We start from the raw sequence: 24,395 nt of genomic DNA on the forward strand, positions 1-24,395 counted from the left end.
GTGGAAAACAGTTCAGTTCCAACTGTACTGCTGTGCTTCTGGGCAGAAGAACAGGAAGAGGACAGGCCAGGAGCTTACCTGGACGGCAGAGATGTGCATGCTGATCCTCCTCATCAACACAGACTCCTAAGCACCATGCATGGTAGGCAAACGCAAAGAGGTCCTCAGGCTTAGCAGGGCGGGCAATGGCTCGATTCAGCCTCTTCAGCCACTCCTGGCACTGCTTAAAGGTGGAAAAATGGCACCTGCAAACCCAAACGTAAATGGTCCTCAGTGGGTACGTTCATCCAGGCAAGACACACAGGCAGGGAGCTCTGCTCCACTGAACCAGGAAAATGAACAAAGCACCAAGTCTTAGCAACCTCGGCCACAAACAGCTCGATCCCAATGTCAGTGCAGAGGAGACACCAACCGGCCTGCAGCGGCATCTACAACACAGCAATAAACCGGGTACCTGATCACTTTGGAGTCCTTGCAGACGATGTGAAGCTGGAACATATCCCGACACTCCACGCTTTCCATCATCCTCAAAGGCACCTGGAGGCACAGACACAAGCCATGACCAGACCATATAGCACAGCAGCCACAGCAGCCCTGCTGGGCACCACACAGCCACGGCTCTAGCAACAGGCACGAACTTCTCCCTCGCACTACAAATCCACTCTGAGCTTTACAAAGCCTCATGACCCAGCATGGAGCCTCCTTCAACAATTACTGCCCCAATTTCTACCCTGCCCCTGAGCAGGCTCCCACCCAGTCGCAGTTCCTGATGGAATCGCATCCAGGTAAGTACATGTAACCGCGTCAAACAAGCTGCAATAAAAGACGGCAAGTCAGGAGCGCGTGAGAAAGCTTCCATCTCCCGCTGCCTGGCTGCTGGCCTGCAGGTAGGAGAAGCCTCATTAAAGCTGGCCTGCAAGAGACGTAACGGTCTTAAAACTGCCAAGTTCAATCCTTGGGATTTAAAAAGAACAGCAAAGGAAAGACCTAATTATTACCCAAACGAAAATACCATCCAGACCCCAAAATGCAGCAGCAAAACAGCAACTGCATGAGCAGCAGCGTCTGCAGACAGTGCCGGGTCTGGCATCCTTCAAAAGGCACAGCTCCCACCACGGACCACGGAAATTGCCTGGAATAGTGAGATCCTGGCTGAGGCAGCAGGAACAGGCAGGTTCAGACTTACATTGATCACAGAATCCTTGAATTTGATGTGAAGCCGGTAGTTGGAGATGGCAATCACGGCATCATTCGCATGGCCAAGATACTCCACTCCCTCACCCTGCAGCACTGTGAATGGGACCTAGAAGGGAGACACCACCAATTCAGGACACACAGAGTACTTTGTGCACCATCAATGACCAGAGACACTCTTCCTAACACCTCTGCAGCGCATCTCCTGCAGGAAAACATTCACAGCAACGTGCCCTCTGTGCCCTGCGAGCAGACAACAGCTCAGAACAGCACTGGTACTCTCTGCCTGGCTCCATAAGGTGGGTCTTCTTCCAAGGATGCTCCAGGAGCCACCGAGCACCGCCTGACAGATAATGGCTTGCAGAGGAGAGAGATGACCACAAATCAACTGCAGGCATCTGACAGCGAGGGTGCTACACGGAGGCAGAGGGATTTACAGCCCCTGCTTTTCAGAAAGGGTAAGCAGAGCCCTGGCGCAAGCGGCACAATGAGGGACACAGCCTCCAGCATCGACCAGGCAGGAGCTGGGGAGCGCTTCGATCGGCTCTAGGCAGAGCCTGACACAGAGTCCTCTGCCCCAGGCAGCATCGCATTCCCAGTCCTGCTGCCTCTGTGAGGGGGCTCTGAGCAGCACCACCAGCCTCGCTCGTATCAAACCAGGTCAGAAAATGAATCAGTTTTGCCCAGTTTCTGCTAACGAAGCTCTGAGGGAATCTCTGTGTAGGGTTATCTGTACGTCTGACGAAAGCTCATTAGCTGCTGGTATTAGAGTTTATCGAACAATCCAGGTAATACAGCATCCCTTTGGTTCCCCCCTCGGCCCAGCTGTGTTTGTGAAACAGGGGATCCCGACAGGAGGCTGAATTTGACTTTGCTTTTCTTGTGTTTGAAAAAACAAGAAGGCAGAACAGCTTAAAATTCTCTCAGCCCCTTTTCCTGAGCTGAAGAGCCTCCTCCCTGTGCCCTGAATGCCACCCACACCGCTGCTGTCAGGAACCAATTATGCACACCTGTCAGGAAGATCCATCACTTCAGGCAGAGCTCAGTACCTGCTGGAGAGGGTGGCTGATGACACCACTCATTACACTGTAATTAGTCCAAGCCACATCACCTTGCCTTTATTTCTAAGCTGTTCCTCTGGCCAGTGTCTGTGCTGCCTAATAGCCTGGATTTCAGACCTCAAATGACAATCGTGCTCACAATGTCTCCCGTCTCAAGTCACCTCCACAAACCAAACCCCTCAAGCCCGGCCTGGCCTGAACTGTGGGAAGAAGGGAATGATCTGACATTAAGAGAATCCACTCTGTGTCTGCCACTGATGCACGCTCACCACGATTGGCAAGTGTTTCTTCTGCTTATGTGGCTCTTTCACACAGCAACAGAAGGGAGACGGATACAAAGGGGTTGGTAAAACTGCAAGAACTGACAGAGGGAAGCCCTGGGATAAAGTGGGAGGTGCCTGAATGCAGCCTGTTCTCAGGATCATGGAATCACAGAATCATGGAATGGTTTGGGTTGGGTCGGAAGGGACCTCAAAGCCCATCCAGTTCCAACCTGCCATGGGCAGGGACACCTCCTATGGGATCAGGTAGCTCAAAGCCCCAACCAACCTGGCCTGGAACACCTCCGGGGATGGGGCAGCCACCACTGCTCTTGGCCCAGGGCCTCCCCACCCTCATTGTGGTTGGACTCAATGATCCTGGAGGTCTTTTCAAACCTAGTGATTCTGTGATCATGAAGAATTTCTTCTAATGCCTAATCTAAGTCTTCCCCCTCCCAATTTAAAGACATTCCCCTTTGTCCTACCCCTGCATGCCCTGATCAAAAGCTCATCCCCAGCTTTCCTGGAGCCCCTTTCAGTACTGGAAGCTGCTCTGAGGTCTCCCCGCAGCCTTCTCTTCTCCAGGCTGAACAACCCCAACTCTCTCAGCCTGGCCTCATACAGGAGGTGCTCCAGCCCTCAGATCATCTCTATGGTCTTCTTTGGACTCACTCCAACAGCTCCATGTCCTCCCTGTGCTGAGGACTCAGCACAGTGTGCATTGGGTTGACACTAAGCTGGGTGGAAGCGCGGATCTGCTGGAGGGTAGGGAGGCTCTGCAAAGGGATCTGAACAGCCTGGACCACTGGGCTGAGACCAATGGCATGAGGTTCAACAAGACCAAATGCCGGGTCCTGCACTTGGGGCACAACAAGCCTGTGCAGTGCTACAGACTAGGAGAAGTCTGGCTAGAAAGCTGCACAGAAGAGAAGGACCTGGCAGTGTTGGTTGACTGAACATGAGCCAGCAGTGTGCCCAGGGGGCCAAGAAGGCCAATGGCATCTTGGCTTGTATCAGAAACGGTGTGACCAGCAGGTCCAGGGAGGTGAATCTCACTCTGTACTCAGCACTGGTGAGATCGCATCTCGAATACTGAGTTCAGTTCTGGGCCCCTCACCACAAGAAGGATGTCGAGGCTCTGGAGTGTGTCCAGAGAAGAGCAACAAAGCTGGTGAAGGGGCTGGAGAACAAGTCTTACGAGGAGCAGCTGAGAGAGCTGGGGTTGTTTAGCCTGGAGAAGAGGAGGCTGAGGGGAGACCTTATTGCTCTCTACAACTACCTGAAAGGAGGTTATGGAGAGGAGGGAGCTGGGCTCTTCTCTCAAGTGACTGAGGACAGGATAAGGGGGAATGGCCTCAAGCTGCGCCAGGGGAGGGCCAGACTGGACATCAGGAAAAAATTTTTCACAGAAAGGGTCATTGGGCACTGGCAGAGGCTGCCCAGGGAGGGGGTTGGAGGAGTGTAAAGGACGAGTGGATGAGGTCCTGAGGGGCATGGTTTAGGGACTGTTAGGAATGGTTGGACTCAATGATCCAGTGGGTCCTTTCCAACCTAGTGATTCTATGATTCTATCATTCTGTGACTCCAGGACGGTGGTGTCCTTTTAGAATTCATCTTGCACAGTTTACTCGAGGCAAAGAATCCTTTGGGAGAGGTGAACTATACATCCTCCATGCAGAACTAACATAGACTCTGCTTTACTCCAGGCAGTCTCCACAGCTCCTCGTCCCTGAAGGTCACAGCCGGACAGCCTTGACCCCGTGTTCCTCCCCAGCATTTGCTCCTTCCAGCTGACCCTCCACTGCCACATTTCAACCCTTGCTTCCATCAGCACTGTTCACCAGGACGTTGCTGATGGGAGCAGACTGGAACACCGCAGCGGCAGTGGGAATGCTCAGTGTGAGCTGAGCTCCGGCTGTGGGAGGAGGACGAGCAGCACCGGTACATGGTGGCAACGGGATACGTTAAAGGAAGCCACGAACACCAGGAGGCTTTGGCTCCCACCATTTCCACACCACCCTCACTGTACAGCAACCGCAGGGCCAGGTTTCTCCCGAAGGCCTTTTGCAGCAGGAGGCTGGCATCATGTGCTGGGTTCTCTTTCCAACAGCTCCGCAGCAGGAAAATGCCAGGAGCAACGTGTGGTGGGGCCAAATCAGCTGCTACAATTGCGCATGCTGGCTGCAAGTAGCACAGACCGGCCCTGGTACTCAAGTCTATCCAGAGAGTGCCCACCTGCTGCACACAGCCACACCGGCCACGTCGCAGCTTCTCACCATCGGCACAGGCACAGATAGGATAGGGAATGCCTGGACGGCTCTGTATTGCATCATGCTCCGGCCAATGTGAGCATGCAGTAGATGTGATGCTGGACACACCGAAGCCCTTGGCAGGGAATGCAGGGCCAGGGTGCACAGAGCTGCCGGCAGCAGCTGAAACGCTTACAGAAGGACCTGCCAATCCCAATGTACCATACAGCTCCAGCCAGCCCGCAGCTTCCAGAGCACACCCTGGGCTTGGGGAACTGCTCTCAGGTTTCACACTGTCAGAGGTGAGCCTGGTCGCATCCCAAAGCCTTTCTGGTTTTCTTACTTGCTTACCTGCAATGATTCTTCCTCCTTCACAAGCTCTTTCGGGGGGAACAAGTCCTTGGCCTGGATGTACTCCAAACTGGGAGGGCCTTCCTCACCCTGCATTGCAAAGAAAACAAATGCTGAGACGGCCCAGCCAGAACACACTATGAAAAGCCAAAAATTAAAGCTGCTGGATAGTCTTGGCACCCTGATACCTTGGGGATCCCCTGGACCTGTGCAGGGAGAGGCCTGTTCTGCCTCTAGACAGTGCTCCCTACATCACAGGACCCCAGCAGCTCCTCTGGCTGCTACAAAACACCCACAGCACAGTGAAAGACTGAAACAGCTCTCCAACTCCTGTCTCTTCCAGCTGCGTGGTGTTTGGAAAGCCGAGCCACCTTGACCATGCAGTAGATCTTGAACTGATGTGGCAGTGATCTGTCATGACAAACGTTTCCCATTGCCTTTGCTACAGCACCATAGCAGAAACACCTTAACGCAGGGGGTTTCCACCCGTGGTCCAGCTTTCATCTCCTCCTCTTACATTCACGAGGACTGGTTCCTTTGGGGAGTTTTCATTTTCATTCTTAGCCCCAAGATATCCGGGAAGAGGCTGAAACTTTTTGAGAATCCATGAGTGTGGAACATCACCCTGTCACCACGGCATCCAAGCACACTCAATTCACAGCTTGCGGACTGGGGAGGACATCACACAGGGCAGTCACCCTCAGGGCATCCAAATGTGCCTACCCTGCTCATATGGACACCCTGGAATGCCCATAGAAGCCTCCAAGAAGCAGTCTGAGAGGCCACATGGAGCCTGGACATGCCACCCTTGGAAAAGTGAGGAGTGTCTCAACCTGGGAATCCCAAATCACTTCTGAAACCTTGGTCCCAGCTCTCCCCAGCTCTCACCCCACACTGTCAGACGCTGTCCACCATACTGACCAGCACCCAGACATCTCCTAGAGATGCTTGCTGTGGGGAGCCCAGGATGGCCTGAATTCCACACATATTTGGTGTGGGATTCCTTCAGAATGCTACTTGCTCTCTACTCGCAGCTCCTCTGGGTTCCCACAGTTATTGGGGAATGCTCTGTGCTGTAAGCGTTAAATACTGTAAAAGGAAAGATCTGTCCCGATAAGCTGCCCCAGCCAGAACCCTGGATTTCAACCTGAAGACACAAGAACCTGACCCTTTTAGCTTGGCTGTGTTTAAAATGACACTGAATCCTCCTCATGCTGCTGACGGTCTCCCAGAGCTCAGCACCCACAGGCACAGCCTGGCCCAAAGCACCCCGTGACCCCCAGCTGGGGCAGCCAGATCCCTCGCTGCCCACCCCAACGCCAGCTCCAGAGGCAAATGGGCACACATTGCCCATAGCCAGCACCAAACTCAGCATCAGCCCTAGCTGGAGGCAAAGGTGCCCTCACCCCCTGGTCCCTGCCTGTGGCTGCAAGGAACACAGGACACAGTGCCTGCTCCAGCAGCCGCCGGTTACAGAGACCACAGGGGCTGAGGGTCTGTCCTGCTCCGATGGGAAACATCGGCCCAGGAGAGCACAAAGGGCAGGTGTGTGCCGGCACAGTGGTTGAGTAGCAGAGGTGTCCTCCTCCCCATCACCACTTTGCAGCTGGCAAAGCAATCCCTGTGCGCTGGGAACGGGAATGGGGCCACCCGAGCTCTCCACTGGCCCGGATATCCTTGAGTCTCTCCTCACCTGCAGAGTGGGGCGGGTTGGAGGCCGAGCATCTCCTGCCCCAGCCCCATTCCAGGGCATCAGGTGGGCTGCAGGTTCAGGACCTCGCTCTATTCCCAAGCCAGTCATCTCCCAAAGCTCTCAGAGCCCATTCGGCCACAAAGACTTTCTGCAGGAAGGGGCGGGGGGGGCAGATCTCTGAGCAGGAGAATGCCTTTCCCTGAAGGTCCAGAGCTCAGAACTCCTCCCACCTCGGCACCAGCCCGGCCGCACCAGCACAGGAGGTGGCCATGCACACGGTAGCCATGGCAGGAGCGTGGGGCTCCCTGGGGTTGGCTGCTCTCACATGGTAATTTTCCAGCTCCAGGCACAGACCAGCAGCAGCCTGCATGGCACAGAAGCTCCCTCCAGGGCCTTATGTCCAATCCAAACCACGGGACCCGGGCAACACAGCAACGCCCGTGGCCAAAGCATCCTCCAGCAGAGGGAAGAGAGGGAATCCCGCTGTGCCGGGAGGGTCCAGGGCAGGAAGACGCGCATGCAGCCCTGCCTCAAGGACAGCCGGCTCAGCACAGAGCTGAAGAAAGGCTGGCACTCAGCTGGAGAGGCAGAAAATAAAAGCCACACTTACAAAGCAGTTGAGCATGGAGCAGGAGACACGGCCTGGCAGACTCATGTTCATTTCCCGAGGCGGCAGCTGGGCCAGGCATGCGTAAGCAGCATCTCCTTCTTCCAACCTTCTGCTGCTGCCGGCAGCGGCTCCGAAAGCGTCACGTTGGGATTTCTGCAGCCTGCCCGCTCTACTGCGGAGAGCAGGAGCATCCCTGCCACCGGCGGCCGGAGCAGGTGCCCGCCACCACCGCTCGCCGCTGACAATGGCGGGTGGGAGGGCGGAGGACAGCCAGGCTCCTCCTCCCTCCCAAGGCCTCCAAGCAGGAATCTGCCATCCTAGTGTCTTTCTGACAAGTGAGTCAGAAAATGGAGAGACAGGCAGAGGGATGGCTCATCGCCTCCCGCTGCATTCCCCCCATCGGTGCCCTGCCGATGGGCGATGCCAGCAATGCTGAGTGGCCAAGCGGAGCGGTTTGCCAGGAGATGCAATCCCGGCCATGACATTCCTCCCTGCTGCCGGCAACTGCCTCGTGCTGCATAGATGGCATGGATGGGAATGCTGGGAACAATAGCGGCACAGATCCCCCCATCCTGGCTGTTGCTGTCGGATGCTCAGCCTGGAGTCTCCTGCTGCAAACCTCTCCCTGCCACCCTCCTGCCAGCCTCCGCCTGGTCCAGGAGAGGAGGACAAAGGGGCTGCCCTGCTGCTTCCTCCCTGCAGATGTTCCCAAGCCGTTGAGTCCTCCGCCCCAGGAGCTCCCATGCATGCAGGGCACACCTGGATGCCCTTGGCTCCCAGCAGCACCCATGTGTCAGAGTCTGGTCCCTGGTGGGGACAGGGCTCCCCAGGGCCACTGCCACCCTCACTGCCCCTGGAAGGTCTGCTCCCTGGGGAGTTTCACCAGCTCTGCTTCAGTGACGCCCACAGAGATTGGGGCAATGCCTGGTATGCAGGAAATACTGTGGGCCGAACACCCACAGCCCGAGAGGTGACTGTCACTGCCTGTTGAGTTCAGGAGCAAGCAGCATCCTCCCTTGGTCACAGCCCACCTCAGAAGCCACTCTGATGGGCAGCATCATCACCGTGTCCATCACAGCTCTGCCCTCCACCAAGCCAGATTCAGAAACACTTTCTTAAAAGACAAAGTTAAAATGTTCATTCAACGTCCAAGGCCCACGCCCAACTCTTTTGTTAAAATCATTCCAGCTTTTTTACTCCTGGAACACAGAGCAGAGCATGAACTGCAGCCATGGAGCTCCTCCTCAACCTGCCTGCCCCAGGGACATCACAGGGAGCTCTACCCAGCAACACCAACAGCACCTCAAAAGGGCTTTCAGGTTAGATAAAACGTTGGCCAGATTGTCTGGAGGAGGCCACGGAGTTGATCCGAGGGCTGGAGCACCTCCTGTAGAAGGACAGGCTGAGAGAGTTGGAGTTGTTCAGCCCGGAGAAGAGAAGGCTGCGGAGAGACCTTAGAGCAGCTTCCAGTGCTGAAAGGGGCTCCAGGAAAGCTGGGGAGGGGCTCTTGATCAGGGAGTGCAGGGAGAGGATGAGGGGAAACGGATTTGAGCTGCAAGAGGGAAGACTGAGATGCGATCTTAGGGAGAAATGTTTTGCTGTGAGGGTGGGGAGGCCCTGGCCCAGGTTGCCCAGAGGAGTGGTGGCTGCCCCATCCCTGGAGGTGTTGAAGGCCAGGCTGGATGGGGCTTGGAGCCCCTGATCCAGTGGGAGGTGTCCCTGCCCATGGCAAAGGGTAGAACTGGATGGGCTTTGAGATCCCTTCCAACCCAAACCACTCTATGATCCCATGATTTGGCAATTTCTCAGTCAATCGTTATTCTGAGCTGCTTCGAGCATGTGCCAGCTTGGCAATGCCTGGACCTGTTGCCCTTTGGGCAGCGGCGCCCAGGACAAAAACTGTTCAAGGAACCTCCCTGTCAGGAACCCAAACACACTGAGTGCTCCACAAGCCGCGGTCCCGCCAGCTGCACCGATCAAGGGTAAAAGCCCTAAAAGAAAATATGGCTACGCCTGGAGATAAGTCAGGAAATCTCATTCCCACCCTCACTCCACAGTTTAGGTGGTGCATGGTGGGCATATGTCAGGCATCGCCCAGTCTTGGGAACAGCCAAAAACCTCAACACATTTGTGTTGCAGAGCCAAAGGAGGCTCTGGATTTGTCTTGGCAAAACCTAACCTGCAGGAGAGGTGCCTGCTCCTCACAGGGTCTCCTTGAGAGCCAGAGAGCTGCTGAGAAACCTGAGCGGCAAAAGGTGGGAGGAACCTTTCCATATTGGAAAGAAAGTGTACCTTTTGGAAAAAGACCTGGGGGTGCTGGCCGACAGCAGCTGAACACGAGCCAGCAGTGGCCCAGGTGGCCAAGAAGACTAACAGCAACCTGGCTTGGATCAGCCATGGGGTGGGCAGCAGGAGCAGGGCAGGGATCGTCCTCCTGAACTCGGTGCTGGTGATGCTGCCCCTCAAATTCTGGATTCAGTTTTGAGCCCCTCTCTACAAGAAGGACATCGAGGGTCTGGAGCTCATCCGGAGAAGGGAACGGAGCTGGGAAATAGTCTGGAGCCCAGGGGTTCTGGGAGTGACTGAGGGCCCTGGGGCTGTTTAGTCTGGAGAAGAGTAGGCTGAGGAGAGACCTCATTGCTCTCAGCAGCTTCTGGAAAGGAGGCTGTGGTGAGGTGGGTGCTGGGCTCTTCTCCCAGGGAACAAGGGATGGGATGAGAGGAAGTGGCCTCAAGTTGTGCCAGGGGAGGTTTAAACTGGATATTAGAAAAACATTCTTCACTGATAGAGTGGAGAAGCCTTGGCAGAGGCTGCCCAGGTAAGTGGTGGTGTCTCCATCCCTGGAAGGGTTCAAAACACACGCAGAGGTGGCACTTCGGGATATCATTTATTCAGCATAGCGGGGTTGGTCTGATGGTTGGATGGGATGAGATTAGAGGGATTCTATAAAAGCTGAAAAACTGAAGTGTTCTTTCCCTGAAGCATCAGGAGCTGTGATTTACCCTAAATGCAGGTCACACCTGACCAGGGTTTATAACAGACAAAACCATGGACAGGGCAGGTGAGAGCTCTGCTCTGACCCACAGTGGAGTCCAGGACCAGCGCTCAGCTCCGGGCCTGGCACAGGGACCTTTTCCAGCTCAGGCTGCAGAAGGACTTTTGGAACCCTGAGCTGCAGCTGCGCAGTTTAAAGGCTGCTCATCAGATCATCACTTTGAATTCCCAACCCGAGCTGACCTGAACACCCACAAATAGATCTTCTCCACTGAGAGATCACTTCCACCGAGATATTTTTGCACTTTTAGCATCAGAAAAAGCCTTGCACGTGGCTTAGGAACTTCTGTCCCAAAGCTGAGCCTTGTGAGGAGCAGAAGCAGATTTTGCCCTGCTCAGAGCCTCAGAGGCTCTCAAGGTTTCAGGAGGAACCATATCGAAACACTACCACTTTCACCTCTTCCTTCAGCAGTTCACAAAATACCTGTTCTCATCTCCATGCGGTCACATGGAGGAGTACAGGGGTAGTGCCAGGCAGCCAGGGTGCCCAGGCGCAAGAACACCATGCACCAGCAGCCTCTGTCAGCTGGCAGAGCTGAGGGATTCCCTAAACGTCACCTCAGACAGTCCCTGGCAGAACAGCCAGCACTCACTGTTATCAACAGCCACAAGAGCAATCAAGGAAGAAAAGGTTATTGCCACATAACTGAGTTTCTCCAAGTGTCGGACATGTGCAGGGACAGAGAGAAACCTCACTTGTTTTCTCCCAGCCACAACAATCACAGAATGGTATGGGTCAGAAGGGATCTTACAATCCACCCAGTTCCAACTCCTGCCATGAGCAGGGACAACTCCCACTGGATCAGGGGCTCCAAGCCCCATCCAACCTGGCCTGGAACACCTCCAGGGATGGGGCAGCCACCACTGCTCTGGGCAACCTGGGCCAGGGCCTCCCCACCCTCACAGCAAAACATTTCTCTCTAAGATCTCATCTCAATCTCTCCTCCTGCAGCTCAAAACTGTTCCCTTCTCATCCTATCCCTGCCCTCCCTGATCAAGAGCCCCTCCCCAGCTTTCCTGGAGCCCCTTTCAGCACTGGAAACTGCTCTAAGGTCTCCATGCACCCTTCTCTTCTCCAGGATGAACAACCCCAACTCCCTCAGCCTGTCCGCCTACAGGAGGTGCTCCAGCCCTCGGATCAACTCTGTAGCCTCCTCTGGACTTGCTCCAACAGCTCCATATCCTTCCTGTGCTGAGGACTCCAGAACTGGACACAGGGCTCCAGGTGGAGTCTCACCAGAGCGGAGCAGAGGAGCAGAATCCCCTCCCTCCCTGCTCGTCTCACTGCTTTGGATGCAGCTCAGGACACCGTTGGTTTCTGGGCGGTGAGTGCAAGTATATGGCTCATGTGGAGCTTCTCCTCCCCCAGCACCCCAGGCCCATGTCCTCAAAACTGCTCCCAATGCATTCTCCTAAAACCCATTCACCCTAGAATTTCAAATTTATTCTCCTCCTGCCTAGTGGACTCCCACAGTGGGGTGAGAGGATCTGCATGCAGACACGTATTCCTGTTTCTCTCCACTGCCCAGGCTGGGATCTGCATAAGGTGATGCACAGGGCTGACTGCCTGTGGCCAAGGTTCCACCTCCTCTACCTCTGTTGCATGAGGAGCATCTTTGTTCCAGGTCCCTCTAGAAAGCCAGTTCATTTCCTCAAAGCCTATGGAAGTCCTGAGGGAGCTGGAAGGCAGAGGAGCCATGAAGGTGGTCTCCCAGAAATAAAGCCCTAGATCTCTGCGAAGAGAAGTCACTGTTTTACAGCCCGTAAATGACGACACGGCTGGCAAGTTCCACCTTCTCATCTTCACAAGATGACAGAAGAGGTCATAGATCTCTAACACCGCAGAAAGACGGACTGAGGTGAGCACCTCAGAAATATGGAACAAGAAGCCTATAGGAAGGGGCATGAAAGGACAGAAGTCAAGATCTACCAACTTCGTACGTCAGCACGAGGGAATGAGGGATGGCTGACCTACAAAATCCCACCTAGATCAAGTCACAGCCCCCTCCAAAAGGGATGAGCCATCCTGGAAATCCTGATGTCTACATATCAGTACCCCCAGCAGTGAGGAGGAAAGCACTGCCGTGGAGCTGGGCAGCATGTGTAACAGCCGAGCCCTAAGCTGCCAGCAGAGCAGCGCAACAGCTCACACTAACTTACCCGATGGGTTAGTTTTAAGTAATGATTGTGATGCTGGGTGCTTGTTAGGAGTCCCATGAGCAGGAGTTAGGGATTAAACCACTATGGATGCTGTCTTCAAGGTCATTTTTAGCAGCTGCTCGGCTTTGGGTAAGAAATGGGGGGAGTCTTGCAAAGCAAAACTGCTCTCAACTGACATTAGATCCCACATCTGCAGCAGTGGCAAGGGGAAAGCAGCATGGAATGCACGGGGAGAAGCCTTGGGCACGCCCCTAGGAACCAGGGCATTGGTGCTGTGTTTCCAACTGCAGAGAGCGCAGGGAATTAACAGAACGCTTGGTGTGCCTGCAGGCAGCAGTTTCCAGCCAGCCCTCCCAGCAGCTGGCAGAATGAGTCCAGCCTCGAGCGGGTCAGCAGAAATCCCTGAGTAGCACACGCTAACCAGTCACCAACCTCCAGCTCTCCCTGCACTCTGTGTTTAACCCAGGAATCACAGCCCTCCAGAGATCCATGAAATGGTTTGGGTTGGAAGGGATCTCAAAGCCCATCCAGTTCTATCCCCCTGCCATGGGCAGGGACACATCCTAGTGGATCAAGGGGCTCAAAGCCCCATCCAGCCTGGCCTTCAACACCTCCAGAGGTCACAAAGGGACTCAAAGGAGGCTGTCGACAGTTTACATCTCCTCTCTACCTCCAGCTGCTGACAGACACTCAGGTGAGTAAGGTAGAGGCAAGTGCTTATTTCTTCAGCTTGCAATTTTAAGTTGCTTTCTCTCCCTCACCAAGGGAGACAGAAAGTCTATTCTCCTCACAATGCAAGGAGAGTGGGGGTAGTATTTGGCTGGGGTTTTTTTCTCCTAAAAAGAGAAAAGAAGTCTAAAAAACCCAAAGGAACATTTTAATAAAATATGAAAAGCCCAAAAATCCTGTTCAGCAGGTCCTCAGAAACTGTGAAGTCACATTCAGGTAGTCATGAGGAGCAGAAACCTCTCTTGTCTAGAAAAAAACAAACCATCTGTGGTTACCGCTAAGGGCAGAGGCACCTGCCAAGACACAGGGAAGGAGCACAGTGAAAAGCAAAAGCTTCCATGTTCTAATCAGTCCAAAGTTCCAGTCTACGCACCCTGGGAAGAGCAGGGCTCCAGAGACAGAGGGTTAAAGATGGCTTCTCAACCAAGAAGCATTTAAGAGTCTGGAGCTCTTCTGATGTCTAATGGGAATGCGACAGAGAGCTACAAAAACCCAAAGGGCATGGAGACGCTTGCAGGTGGCACCATCCCACATTGCTCCCAGTGAAAGGACTGGGAACATCAACCCAAACAACACAGGGCAGGATCAAGAGCAAAGCCAGAGTGGCTGCCTCACACAATGTGTCGCTGCTACAAATCTTTCCTTGGCTTGGAAGAGCAGCCAGATGGATGGATGCAAGAAAGCTAAGGGCTCCCAGAACACCCATAAACTGTTCCTGGGTTCCCAACTCCCTGAGCTGCTGGACCAGACAGGTGAGGGCACACACCAGAGTTGCTGCCCCAGCACCTGGGGGTGTCCCAGGCCCCCAACAACCGCAGCCTCACCTTCTCCAAGCAGCCTCCAGAGATTCTGCATGCTTTTTTGATGTGTTTATTCACCTTCCATCCCTTTCTGGATACACTTTCAATATGTTTATTCACTTTTCCTCCCTTTCTGGATACACTTGCAATGTGTTTATTCACCTTTCATCCCTATCTGGATACACCAGCACTGCTCTCATCTCAGTCTCCCACTGAGGAGTTGCTGCGTCTGTCACGCTTCCCATCCAACACAAGGGTGATTCCAATCAATGCATTAGACACTTTACTGGGTCACTTGGAATCCTGTCACCTCTGCACCCCAGAGCAAGCTCTGAGTGTGCCAAGCAGCTCTTCCAACAAGAGATCTTGAAGCCAAAGAGTGAGCACAAGGACAGGGACTACACCAAAACTGCCTTGTGCTGACATTTCCATTAATGCAGAAAGCACCTTTCCTTTCCTGTTCCCATTGTTAATAGGTCACACGGGGACAATCCTACAGGACACGCTGCTTCTTCCTCAAGCAGTCTGCCAGGTTTCATTTTTTTAACATGTTTAACCTAAATTTACATGTCCTCAATTTCCAGGCCTTTGTTTCCACTGTTCTCCTCTGTGCTCCTTCCACCCTAACGGAGCGCCCTGGCAGTGGCGAGCGCAGAGCTGCTGACACTATGGGTTACAGCAGCAACACATGGGCTCCGTGCCCACCCACGGCTCAAGATCCCCATGTCACCCTAAAATCTGACTCAAACCATCACCCTAACAACACTCCCAGCATAGCTCTCAGCATTCCTGGTCTCTAGCTTTCTTCCTCTCCTCAGGTCAGGTGCATTTTGGGTCACTCCTTGCAGGAGGCAGCAGAGGCACTGTATCCAAGTGCCTCAGCAATCCAGCTGCTTTGGCTGTGCTTCAGTCTTTCCAGATTCCTCTATCCTACATTTTTCTGTGACTAATTATTGTAAAATTCCTGCTACTTTGGAGGCACCAGAACCCATTCTTACCATGGTGTCAAACCTCCACTGAGAGGTGACAGAGGAACAGAATGAGAAACCTCGCCGTTAAGTTTTAGAGTAAAAATAAAGGAGTAAGCCACAAAATGCCCGTCAGGACTCCAAGCGGGCAAAGGGCATTTCTGTCTTATTTACTTTTTCCCAGTATATTTCAATAACAAGATGAGGGCTAAACTGAAAGCAGCCCTGAGGAGAAGGACTTGGGGTGCTGGGGAAGGAGAAGCTCAACATGAGCCAGCAAAGTCTGCTCACATCCCAGAAACCAACCGTGTCCTCGGCTGCATCCAAAGCAGTAGGACCAGCAGGGAGGGAGGGGATTCTGCCCCTCTGCTCCTCTCCGGTGACACCCCACCTGGAGCCCTGTGTTCAGTTCTGGAACCCCCAATATAAGAAGGACATGGATCTGTTGCAGCAAGTCCAGAGGAGGCCATGGAGATGATGCGAGGGCTGGAGCACCTCCCGTTTGAGGCCAGGCTGAAAGAGTTGGGGTTGTTCAGCCTGGAGAAGAGAAGGCTGCAGGGAGACCTTAGAGCAGCTTTCAGCACTGAAAGGAGCTCCAGGAGAGTTGGGGACAAGCTCTTGATCAGGGAGTGCAGGGATAGGATGAAGGGAAATGGCTTTAAATTAGAAAGGGGAAGACTTAAATTAGACATTAGGAAGAAATTCTTCATGATGAGGGTGGGGAGGCTCTGGCCCAGGTTGCCCAGAGCAGTGGTGGGTGCCCCACCCGTGGAGGTGTTCAAAGCCAGGATGGATGCGACTTGGAGCCCCTGATCCAGTGGGAGGTGTCCCTGCCATAGCAGGGTGTGGAACTGGATGGTCTTTGAGGTCCTTTTCTAACCCAAACCATTCCATGATTCTATGAACAGCACCTTGGCCACAACAATGAAAACTCTCTCTGTGACGTTACTCTATATAATACCTGATATAATATAGGAGCATGCTTCTTCCCCATTCCTGTGTTTATTGCCATACATCCCGCAGCTGTACAGGATCTAGACTCACAAAAAACGAACAAAGCGGCCCATGGAGAACAGAGGCACGCAGGATGGATACTCACCATCCTTGGGCACTGTCCACCGTCCCTTGGTTCGATCACAGCTCAGTCCCTGCCAGATCTTCCACTGCCTCCACCTGCAGCAAATGACAGATAAACCAGAGGAGTTCATATCACCAGGAACGGTACTGCAGGATGGATACACAGGAAAAACAGCAGGCCCTTCTCAGAAGTATCCCTAAGGGACACCAAACCCTTTCGGTCCAATGCTATGTGTGTGTGGGACACATAGCCCATCATAGACCCAGCCAGCGCCCCAGGGGTACAAAGCCACTTTGAGGCAGTGCAGCAGGGATCCAGAGGGAGAAAGACTGGGCCATTATGGTTCAAGAACCTTAGGAGGATCCTTTTTCATACAAAGCCTGGATGCTTGGAGAAGCTGGCTGTTATCTTTGGGTAAAACTGCCTCTACAATCAAATCTCAGATGCCCAGGAGCTGGGGCAGGACACAAGAGCTCCAAGTGCCATGGAAAAACCAGCAGTCTCCCCTGCCAACTCCCTCTTCACACATCCCACACATCCCCCGGTGGGACCAGTCACAGGAGGCTTCTGTAGGAGGGAGAAAGCCAAGCAGCAAGGTCCTGCTCTGAGAAGACCCTTTCCAATCGTACTGGATGGTCCCACAGGTGGATCCTGGGGTTTCCAAGGAGGAAGAGAGCCTTCATAGAATTATGAAAGGGTGTGGGTTGGAAGGGACCTCAAAGCCCATCCAGTCCAACCCCCTTCCATGGGCAGGGACACCTCCCACCAGATCAGGTTGCTCAAAGCCCCATCCAACCTGGCCTGGAATACTTCCAGGGATGGGGCAGCCACCACTGCTCTGGGCATCTGGGCCTCCCCACCCTCATAGCAAACATTTCTCCCCAAAATCTCAACTCAGTCTCCCTTCTTACAGCTCAAAACCTTGTCCTATCCCTGCACCCCCCGATCAAGAGCCCCTCCCCTGCTTCCTTGAGGTCCTGCTACAGGATCACTTTCTAACCCACTCTCCCAAAACCCACCTCTGCTCTGCTCTCCCACCCCCACACACAAACAACCTTGTGGTTGGAATGGGGTCAACAGCTCCGAAGCTGCTCCGTGCACCCTCGGGGATCACCCAGTGCACAGCCCCTTCCCCATGTCCACGAGCAGCATGGAAATCTCCATGCATGTGGCCCAGGGTTTTGTTAAACCAACCCCATTTCCAGCAGGGACATTCAGTGTTGAAGCCCAGCCTGGAGACTGCTCAGAACTCATCAAACACAGCCAATCCCGGCCAGGTACTGGAGTGCCGGAGCTCCAGGAATCCCCAGCCTCTGAGAACTTGTCCTACCACTTGATGTAAAGTTTTTTCCTACTTAGATGAAATCCAAATGCCAACAGATGTGGAACTGGAGACTGTTTGAACACCTCACACAGCACAGGCCTGGTTGAGGATTTCTCCTCCTCTCGCCAGGTAGGAATCGGGGCAGCTACAGAGGAGTTTCTGAATTCCTGCTCAACGCTATCCTTCCAGTCAGGGATTTCTCTCCCAGCCAGATGTGACACCCACGTGTTAGAAGGCCATCCGGAATGCCAGCACTAAGGACTCAGGTCTGAAATGTAAACTTCCTCGTGAGCAAGTGGATGCGGGAGGGAGCTCCTGCTCTGCTCCAGCTGCACTGCCAGGGAAGAATCACCAACCTCACACTTCCAGGTAACTCCTCACATCCCACCATGCACGTGATGAGAAAGGGCAAGAGAACGGAATGGCAGTACAGAAAGGACCCCAACCTTATGCCCTGCGTTACCTGGCGTGTCAAAGCAAAGCACTGAGTTTCAGTGAAATATGAAAACCCCCACAATGGGAATCACGTTTTTTCCTAAGAAAACAGTAAGAGCCAAGCACTGCAACAACACCCTTCATGCCTAGACTCTACCCAGCTCCCTTGAGCTCTCAGAGTCTCTCCCCACTGTTCACTGTGATGCCTGCATGCACCAGGGTGCACACAGAAGGAAAGGTCACACGGATTGGGGAAAAGCACAACTGGCAATGGAAGGGGAACGTGCAGTGTGTTTCGTTCATTCAGCTGAAGATACCTGAATAACACCAAGTGACACGCAAGACATTCCCTGCAGCTTTGTACGCATTTATTAAACCATTGGAATCATAGAATTGTTTGGTTGGAAAAGACCTTGGAAATCATCCAGCCCTGTAGTACCTGTCCACTACTAAACCAGATCCTTAAGCACTTCATCTGCCCGTCTTTTAAACGCCCCCCAGGGATGGAGACTCCACCACCTCCCTGGGCAGCCTCTGCCAGTGCCTGAGAACCCTTTCAGTGAAGAATTTTTTTCCTAATGTCCAGTCTGAACCTGCCCCGGTGCAACTTGAGGCCATTTTCTCTCATCCTATTGCCTGCCACTTGGGAGAAGAGACCAGCACCCAACTCACCACAACCCCCTTTCAGGCCATCGTAGAGAGCAATAAGGTCTCCTCGCAGCCTCTTCTTCTCTAGGCTAAACAACCCCACCTCTCTCAACCACTCCTCACAAGAGTCATTCTCCAGACCCTTCCCCAGCTCCGTTCCCTTCTCCGGACATGCTCCAGACCCTCAGTGTCCTTGTAGCGAGGGGCCCAAAACTGAACCCAGGATTTGAGGTGCGACCTCACCAATGCCAAGTCCAGGGGCACAATCCCTGCCCTGGTCCTGCCGGCCATGCTGTTTCTGATCCAAGCCAAGACGCTCTTGGCCTTCTTGGCCACCCAGGCCACTGCTGGCTCATGTTCAGCCATTGTCAACCAACATCCCCAGGTCCTTCTCCACCAGGCAGCTTTACAGCTGCTCTTCCTCAAGCCTGGAGCTGCATAGGGGTGTTGTGACCCAACAGGGTTGTGTGTTGCTAATGACTCCCCTGGCAGAGCTGCTAATGACTGTGTTGCTAATGACTTCCCCACCAGAGAAGGCAGTAACTGCTAGCACCTGGACCCCTCTTTGGCTGAGCCATGTCTGAAGGTGCTCCTCCTCACTCCTACCGCCAGGATGATCTCCAAAGCCAGCTGACCAAGAGGAAGGCAGCTCAGCCAGCCGGGACTCCCAGAGCATTAGCTCAGCCTGCAGGAATGCTGCTCCTCCACCCCAGAGTGGTGATGAAGTTGAACGGGATGAGGATTAACGGGGCGATCGGAGCCAGGAGATGGCAAAACTCCCAAGTGCTGCTTGTACCAAGGAGAGCCTGGGGCCTCCAGCCCTGCCTGAATCACAACCATCCCATCCCACCCCTGCACAGGCAACCCTGCTCTGGTGCAGCTCCACATGCTCCTCCGCTGGCAACTCCAACACACCCCCCTGTCCCAGGGCTGGCTGTGCTGCTCCTCCTTTCAAAGGCTACTGTGTTCACCCAGCTCCCAGCTCTGCTGCTGTGGCTTCCAGCCAAGCACTCTCCAGCCCTCGGGAGGGACCCTCTTGCATGGTTTTGCAGCAGTTTCACATGGAAACGAAGGTTGGATTCCCCCCAAATCCATGTCAGAAGCTCCCCTTAAAACCTCAGTCAGAGGATGGGCTAGAGCTGGGCACCCACTGCACCCAGCCAGGGCAGAGGCTGATGCTGCGGGTTTATATAAAGAGGGAAATAGAGACAAAGGCAAGGCAAAAATGATGAAACTGGAGAGAAAAGACAAAAGAGCACGATGCCCATTCACGCATGGATGGGAACCACAGCCTGGAGCCTCATGCTGTGTGATCGTGGGCCTGGGGGCTGGCAAAGCTGGTGGCCACTGCCCTCTCGTTGCTGGGCTAGAGGGAGGCACAGGCTGGCACTGGTCCTGCTGGCTGGGTGATGCCGCCCAACACACCTGGGCAGGGGGAAGCAGGGAAAACAACTCGCCTCGCTGGAACATTTTTATAGCCCATGTTCTACCCTGGAACTCTGAGCCAAACCCTCAGATAATAAGGAAGTGTCTCAGTTTAGAACACTTGTAAAACCCGTCCTTTGCTCTCCCCGCAGCCTCTGCCCGAGTGACTCATGCGGGTCACTGCACACCCCAGGTTGCTGCACGCTCCATTAGGCAACCACAGTGCTTCCTCCAGGGATCTGTGCCCCTCTCAGTGCGGAAGAGAGCAGCGGGGACCGGCGCAGTGGTTGTTCTGAAACCTCTGCCCTCGTTTGGGCAGACATTGGCAGAGCCACAGCAGCTGCAAGGAAAGGACCTGTGCAGAGGGAGCTGTGCTTGCAGCACTGGCACCACCACCCTCTGCCAGGACCCCACTACCACCCACACCAGGTGTTTCACAACGACTCCTCTCCATTGCCTGAGCCACAGCTCAGGACTCACCAGCCCGGCTGCCTCACCAAGGCAAGACATGATAAATAGCACGAGCGCTGGAAAACCCAGCTCTCCGAGCAAACAAAGAAGCTGTCAAAAAAACAGAGGAGACCTTTGATCTCTCTCTGCCTCTCCACATCTCCCAGAGGTGCCAGGAGAGCACCTCGCTGTTCCACCAGCGTGTGGTCACAGTGGCCCTGCAGGAAAGCTTGGGAAAAGCCAAACACACTACCTGGCAGGGAGCCAGGCCTAGGAGATGAGGAACAGCCAGGAAAAGCCCAGGCGCTGGCATGCCGTGGGGCGCAGAGCTCCTTGGCAGGCAGGAAGGATGCCCGTCAGGGTGCCCAAAGGCATTTCAGATGCATATGTGGAGCTTTGGAGAGGTGGAAAATGCAGCAAGCACTGATGATACTTCCAGCCTCAGGACTGCTGCTACGATGCCATTTCGGTGAGCACCCAGGCAAGGTGGGTGGCCCCACTGGCAGCTCTGCATATAAATCTTCCCCAATTGTTGGCAGTCAGAGCAGAGCTCCCTGCGCCCAGTGCCTTCCCCAGGGATGGATTCTGTTCTTCATCTCAGCTAAAACAGCGGAGTTCCTCCTGCATGGTAACACAGTGAAAACAGGGGGGTAGAAGCAACAACCAGAATCCGTGTTGGCCTTATTTTGATCCCAAATGGAACAGAACAGCCATCTCAAGCCTCTCAACTCATTAGAGGCTAAAATTGTAGTTGTCAGACCACGCAGACCCACGCAAAGCAGATGTATGCCAGTGGTCTTCGTTATTTGAAGCAAAATTACAGGTCCACGGGCTGTTTCTTTTGAATATTATTCGGGTGACTCTGCGATGCTAAGAGATCATCATGAACTGCATATGGGTGTAATCAGAGACAGGGCACAGATGGAGAGGTCCAGGCTGGAAGAGCTGCTGGTCCCTGGGTCATCTACATCACAGGACCCCACAGTCAGCTCTGCACAAGCTGCTGGACATGGAGCAGGCCAGGAGTCTGCTGCAAGAACATCTAAAAGTAGCAAAAAGGGTGAATCGATGTCATTTCTGTCCCACTGCTGCGAGGTAACAGCTCCAGCTGCCTCTGGGTGGCCACAGCTCAGGCAGCAGGAAGCCAAACCCAACTCCTGATCTGGAGCAAAACTGATGCAGCCAGAAACACTCATGACTGCACAGCACCCTCCTACATAAGAAATCCACCTTCTGGCCCTCAAAGCAGGATTTGGCTCATGTGTGCCAGTCCTCACACATGTTCTCAGTCCAAGTTTACACACCAGTACAGCGAAGAGGTCACAATCATAGAATCACTAGGTTAGAAAAGACCTTTGAGATCATCAAGCCCAACCGTACCTGTCTAGTACTAAATCATATCCCTAAGCACTTCATCTACCCATCTTTTAAAACCCCCCAGGGGTGGAGACTCAATCACCTCCCTGGGCAGAAATTGTGAAGAAATTGTTCCTAATGTCCAATCTAAACCTGCTCTGCTGCACCTTGAAGCCATAAAGAAGCCACTCTCCAAGCCAGCACAGTTCCTGGTCACAGAGCCACACAGTAACACCAGGACAGATCATCCAGTCCTGCTGGGCTGACAGCAAGGAAAGGAGGATAGGAACCGCATGTGCATGTGCCAGCGCCAGCTGCCAAGGGGGGCAGTTGGACATGTCTGCTTGGATAAGGTTTCAGAGAGCACAGAGCAACAGGAGGAGAGAAACCAGAAGCCACTCTGGGAGAGCGAATCCCTAAGGAAGTGCCGAGGGAGCGGCAGAGCGAGGGAGAAGCCAGGCAGATGGAGTTCAGGGAAGGGATTTCAGGAGCATGACTGCCAGAGCCAAACTTCCCCAATGGAGAAGGGGTGAGAGTCACGTGGAGGTTTTTCCAAGCTCAGGTTTGCAGGGCAGGGAGCAGTTACAGGGCAGGCAGCAAGGGCGGCGAGGAGACAAGGGCTGGCAGTCCGACCGGCTATGCACCAGGATCGTGGGACAGATGAGCAGAGACAGCAAGCAGGAGCAGAGGGGAACTTTGCCTTTGACAAGGAAAAACTACACAGCACGGTGGAAACTGAGAATAAAGGGGAAGGAGAATGGTGGGGTGGAGAGGGAGAGACAGTACAGGGTAAGAGGGAAGAGGAGGAACCAGGGAGAGCTTGTGCCTGGGGCAGGGATGGAGAAGAGTGGAAAACACAAGGAGGTGGGAGGGGACACTGATACAGCATCTTGTCTTTTTCCCTCTGAAGAAACATCTTCTGCAGCAAAAAGATGGGGGGAAGACAAGGGGAGAAGGCAAAACTGCCTGGATCAGCCACAGGTGCAATGACTAACAGCAAAGGTCTTGTTTAACAAAGAGTAGAGCAGATCCAACTGGAGTCTTGAGTCCACACCGCAGCCCTGGAGCACTGCAGCGGATGAGCCACTGCCAAAAATGAGAACAAACAGGAGGAGTATTGGGAAAGTCAATAAATGAGAGATGGGCTGGAGGCAGGAGAGCTTGGGGAGAGCAACGCAGAACCCGTGGGCTCGGCTGGGAGCTACATTCTGGGGTCCAGACGCTGGAGGAAAAGGATGGGAAAGCATCAGCCAGGGTAGGAAGGAGCAGGAATGTTGGAAGAGGGTGTGGAGAAAGCTGGAAATGGGCAAACAAGGCTAGAGCCTGGGGGAGGAAAGCCCCACCAGAATTTGACAAACACGACCCTTGAGAGGCTGGGCCCAAAGGGAGGGGTAAAACCTTGTCCCTCATCTCCACCTCCAGGCCAGGCTCAGCCTGGGGCACCACCAAAGTGTTCCAATAATAACTTCCTCTGCAGAAAAAAATAAAAAGGGGAGGGGGAGATCTTTATGGTGCATCCAAGCTGCAGGACCGCTTCTGTAGGACCATCCACCTCTCCTATACCAAGGCAGCCCTGCCACACCTCTCTCAGCCAGGAGTCAGAGGAAAGGGACAGAGAGGAGCCAGGAGACACTTCTGGACCATGGTGCATGGGCGGAGTCTGATGGACTCCAGCTCAGAGGTTCCAGCAGCAGCACTGTGATGACAGCAAGGGGCACAGGACTGAGGGGAAAGAAAGGAGCCCAGGGCTTTGACAGACCCCTGAGGAGCGCTACAATCTGTGGCTTAAGGATGTTAAGCATAACTCGGGTCAGCAGCGTGCTGCCCATCAGCCGGTTGCACTCTTTACACTCAGGGCAGTGAAATCAAAGTTTCAGGTAGAACCCAGGAGCAGCACAGGAAGCCCCAGAAATGGCAGAGTGAGGGCTCCAGACCAGCTCCTTTCTCAGACCCAGGCTGTGGCAGCAAAACACCTCGCTCTGTGGGTGAGCAGCCGAGGGCCAGGGCAGTGGTGGCACCAGGTGGCAGCAGCACAGCAGGGCTGCTCCGAGCCAACTGGCAGAGAGCAGGGACAGGCAGAGGCCCTGCCATCACAGGGTTCCATTCCCACCGCAGCCAGCAAGGAGCCCAGACTCCAGCAGAGAGCAAGACAGTCCCTCATTCATTCCAAGAGCACATGGAGGAACCAGGGACCTGGAGAGCCCCAGCGCCATCCTCACCCTCCAGGCCTTTCATCCCACACCCACAGAGAAGGGACTTGAAGCCAAGGCTCTGAGCTGAACTTCACAACCCTCAGACCAGCAGAGACAGGAAGCACAGCTTTGGCAAACACCTCCAAAGCCCCCTCTAACTCCAGCCCCTTGCTCTCCAGCGTTGTTTGCTCTCCTTTAACGCAGCACTCAGGGACATTCCCTGTACAATTCAGCCTTTATTCAAGCACAAACAATTGCCTGGGCCCTACCCAAAGCGGCACAGATGGACCCATCCCAGCTGCAAACCAGGCTCCTGCTGCTCCTGCTCCTCCGCGTGTAGCTCTGGAGGGACATGTGG

The 24,395-nt window shown here is 54.1% G+C and overlaps 1 protein-coding gene across 4 annotated transcripts in view; it reads right to left on the minus strand.

Moving 5' to 3' along the window:
* MTMR4 (myotubularin related protein 4) overlaps positions 1–24,395 on the minus strand; it is a 60,238-nt gene that overhangs the window by 22,626 nt on the left and 13,217 nt on the right. For 3 of the 4 annotated variants that reach the window (XM_054084681.1, XM_054084682.1, XM_054084683.1), the window contains exons 2-6: positions 16,229–16,302; positions 5,116–5,205; positions 1,187–1,303; positions 455–537; positions 79–245 (exon numbers count right to left, since the gene is read on the minus strand). In XM_054084681.1, coding sequence (XP_053940656.1) covers positions 79–245; positions 455–537; positions 1,187–1,303; positions 5,116–5,205; positions 16,229–16,231 — 460 coding nt within the window. In that variant the 5' untranslated portion in view covers positions 16,232–16,302. Of the gene's footprint in view, positions 1–78; positions 246–454; positions 538–1,186; positions 1,304–5,115; positions 5,206–7,418; positions 8,777–16,228; positions 16,303–24,395 lie in introns of those variants that run through there. The other variant, XM_009562105.2, reaches the window with a different exon arrangement.

The sequence above is a fragment of the Cuculus canorus genome, chromosome 20 (assembly GCF_017976375.1).
Source record: "Cuculus canorus isolate bCucCan1 chromosome 20, bCucCan1.pri, whole genome shotgun sequence".
In the NCBI taxonomy this organism is placed as follows: Eukaryota; Metazoa; Chordata; class Aves; order Cuculiformes; family Cuculidae; genus Cuculus; species Cuculus canorus.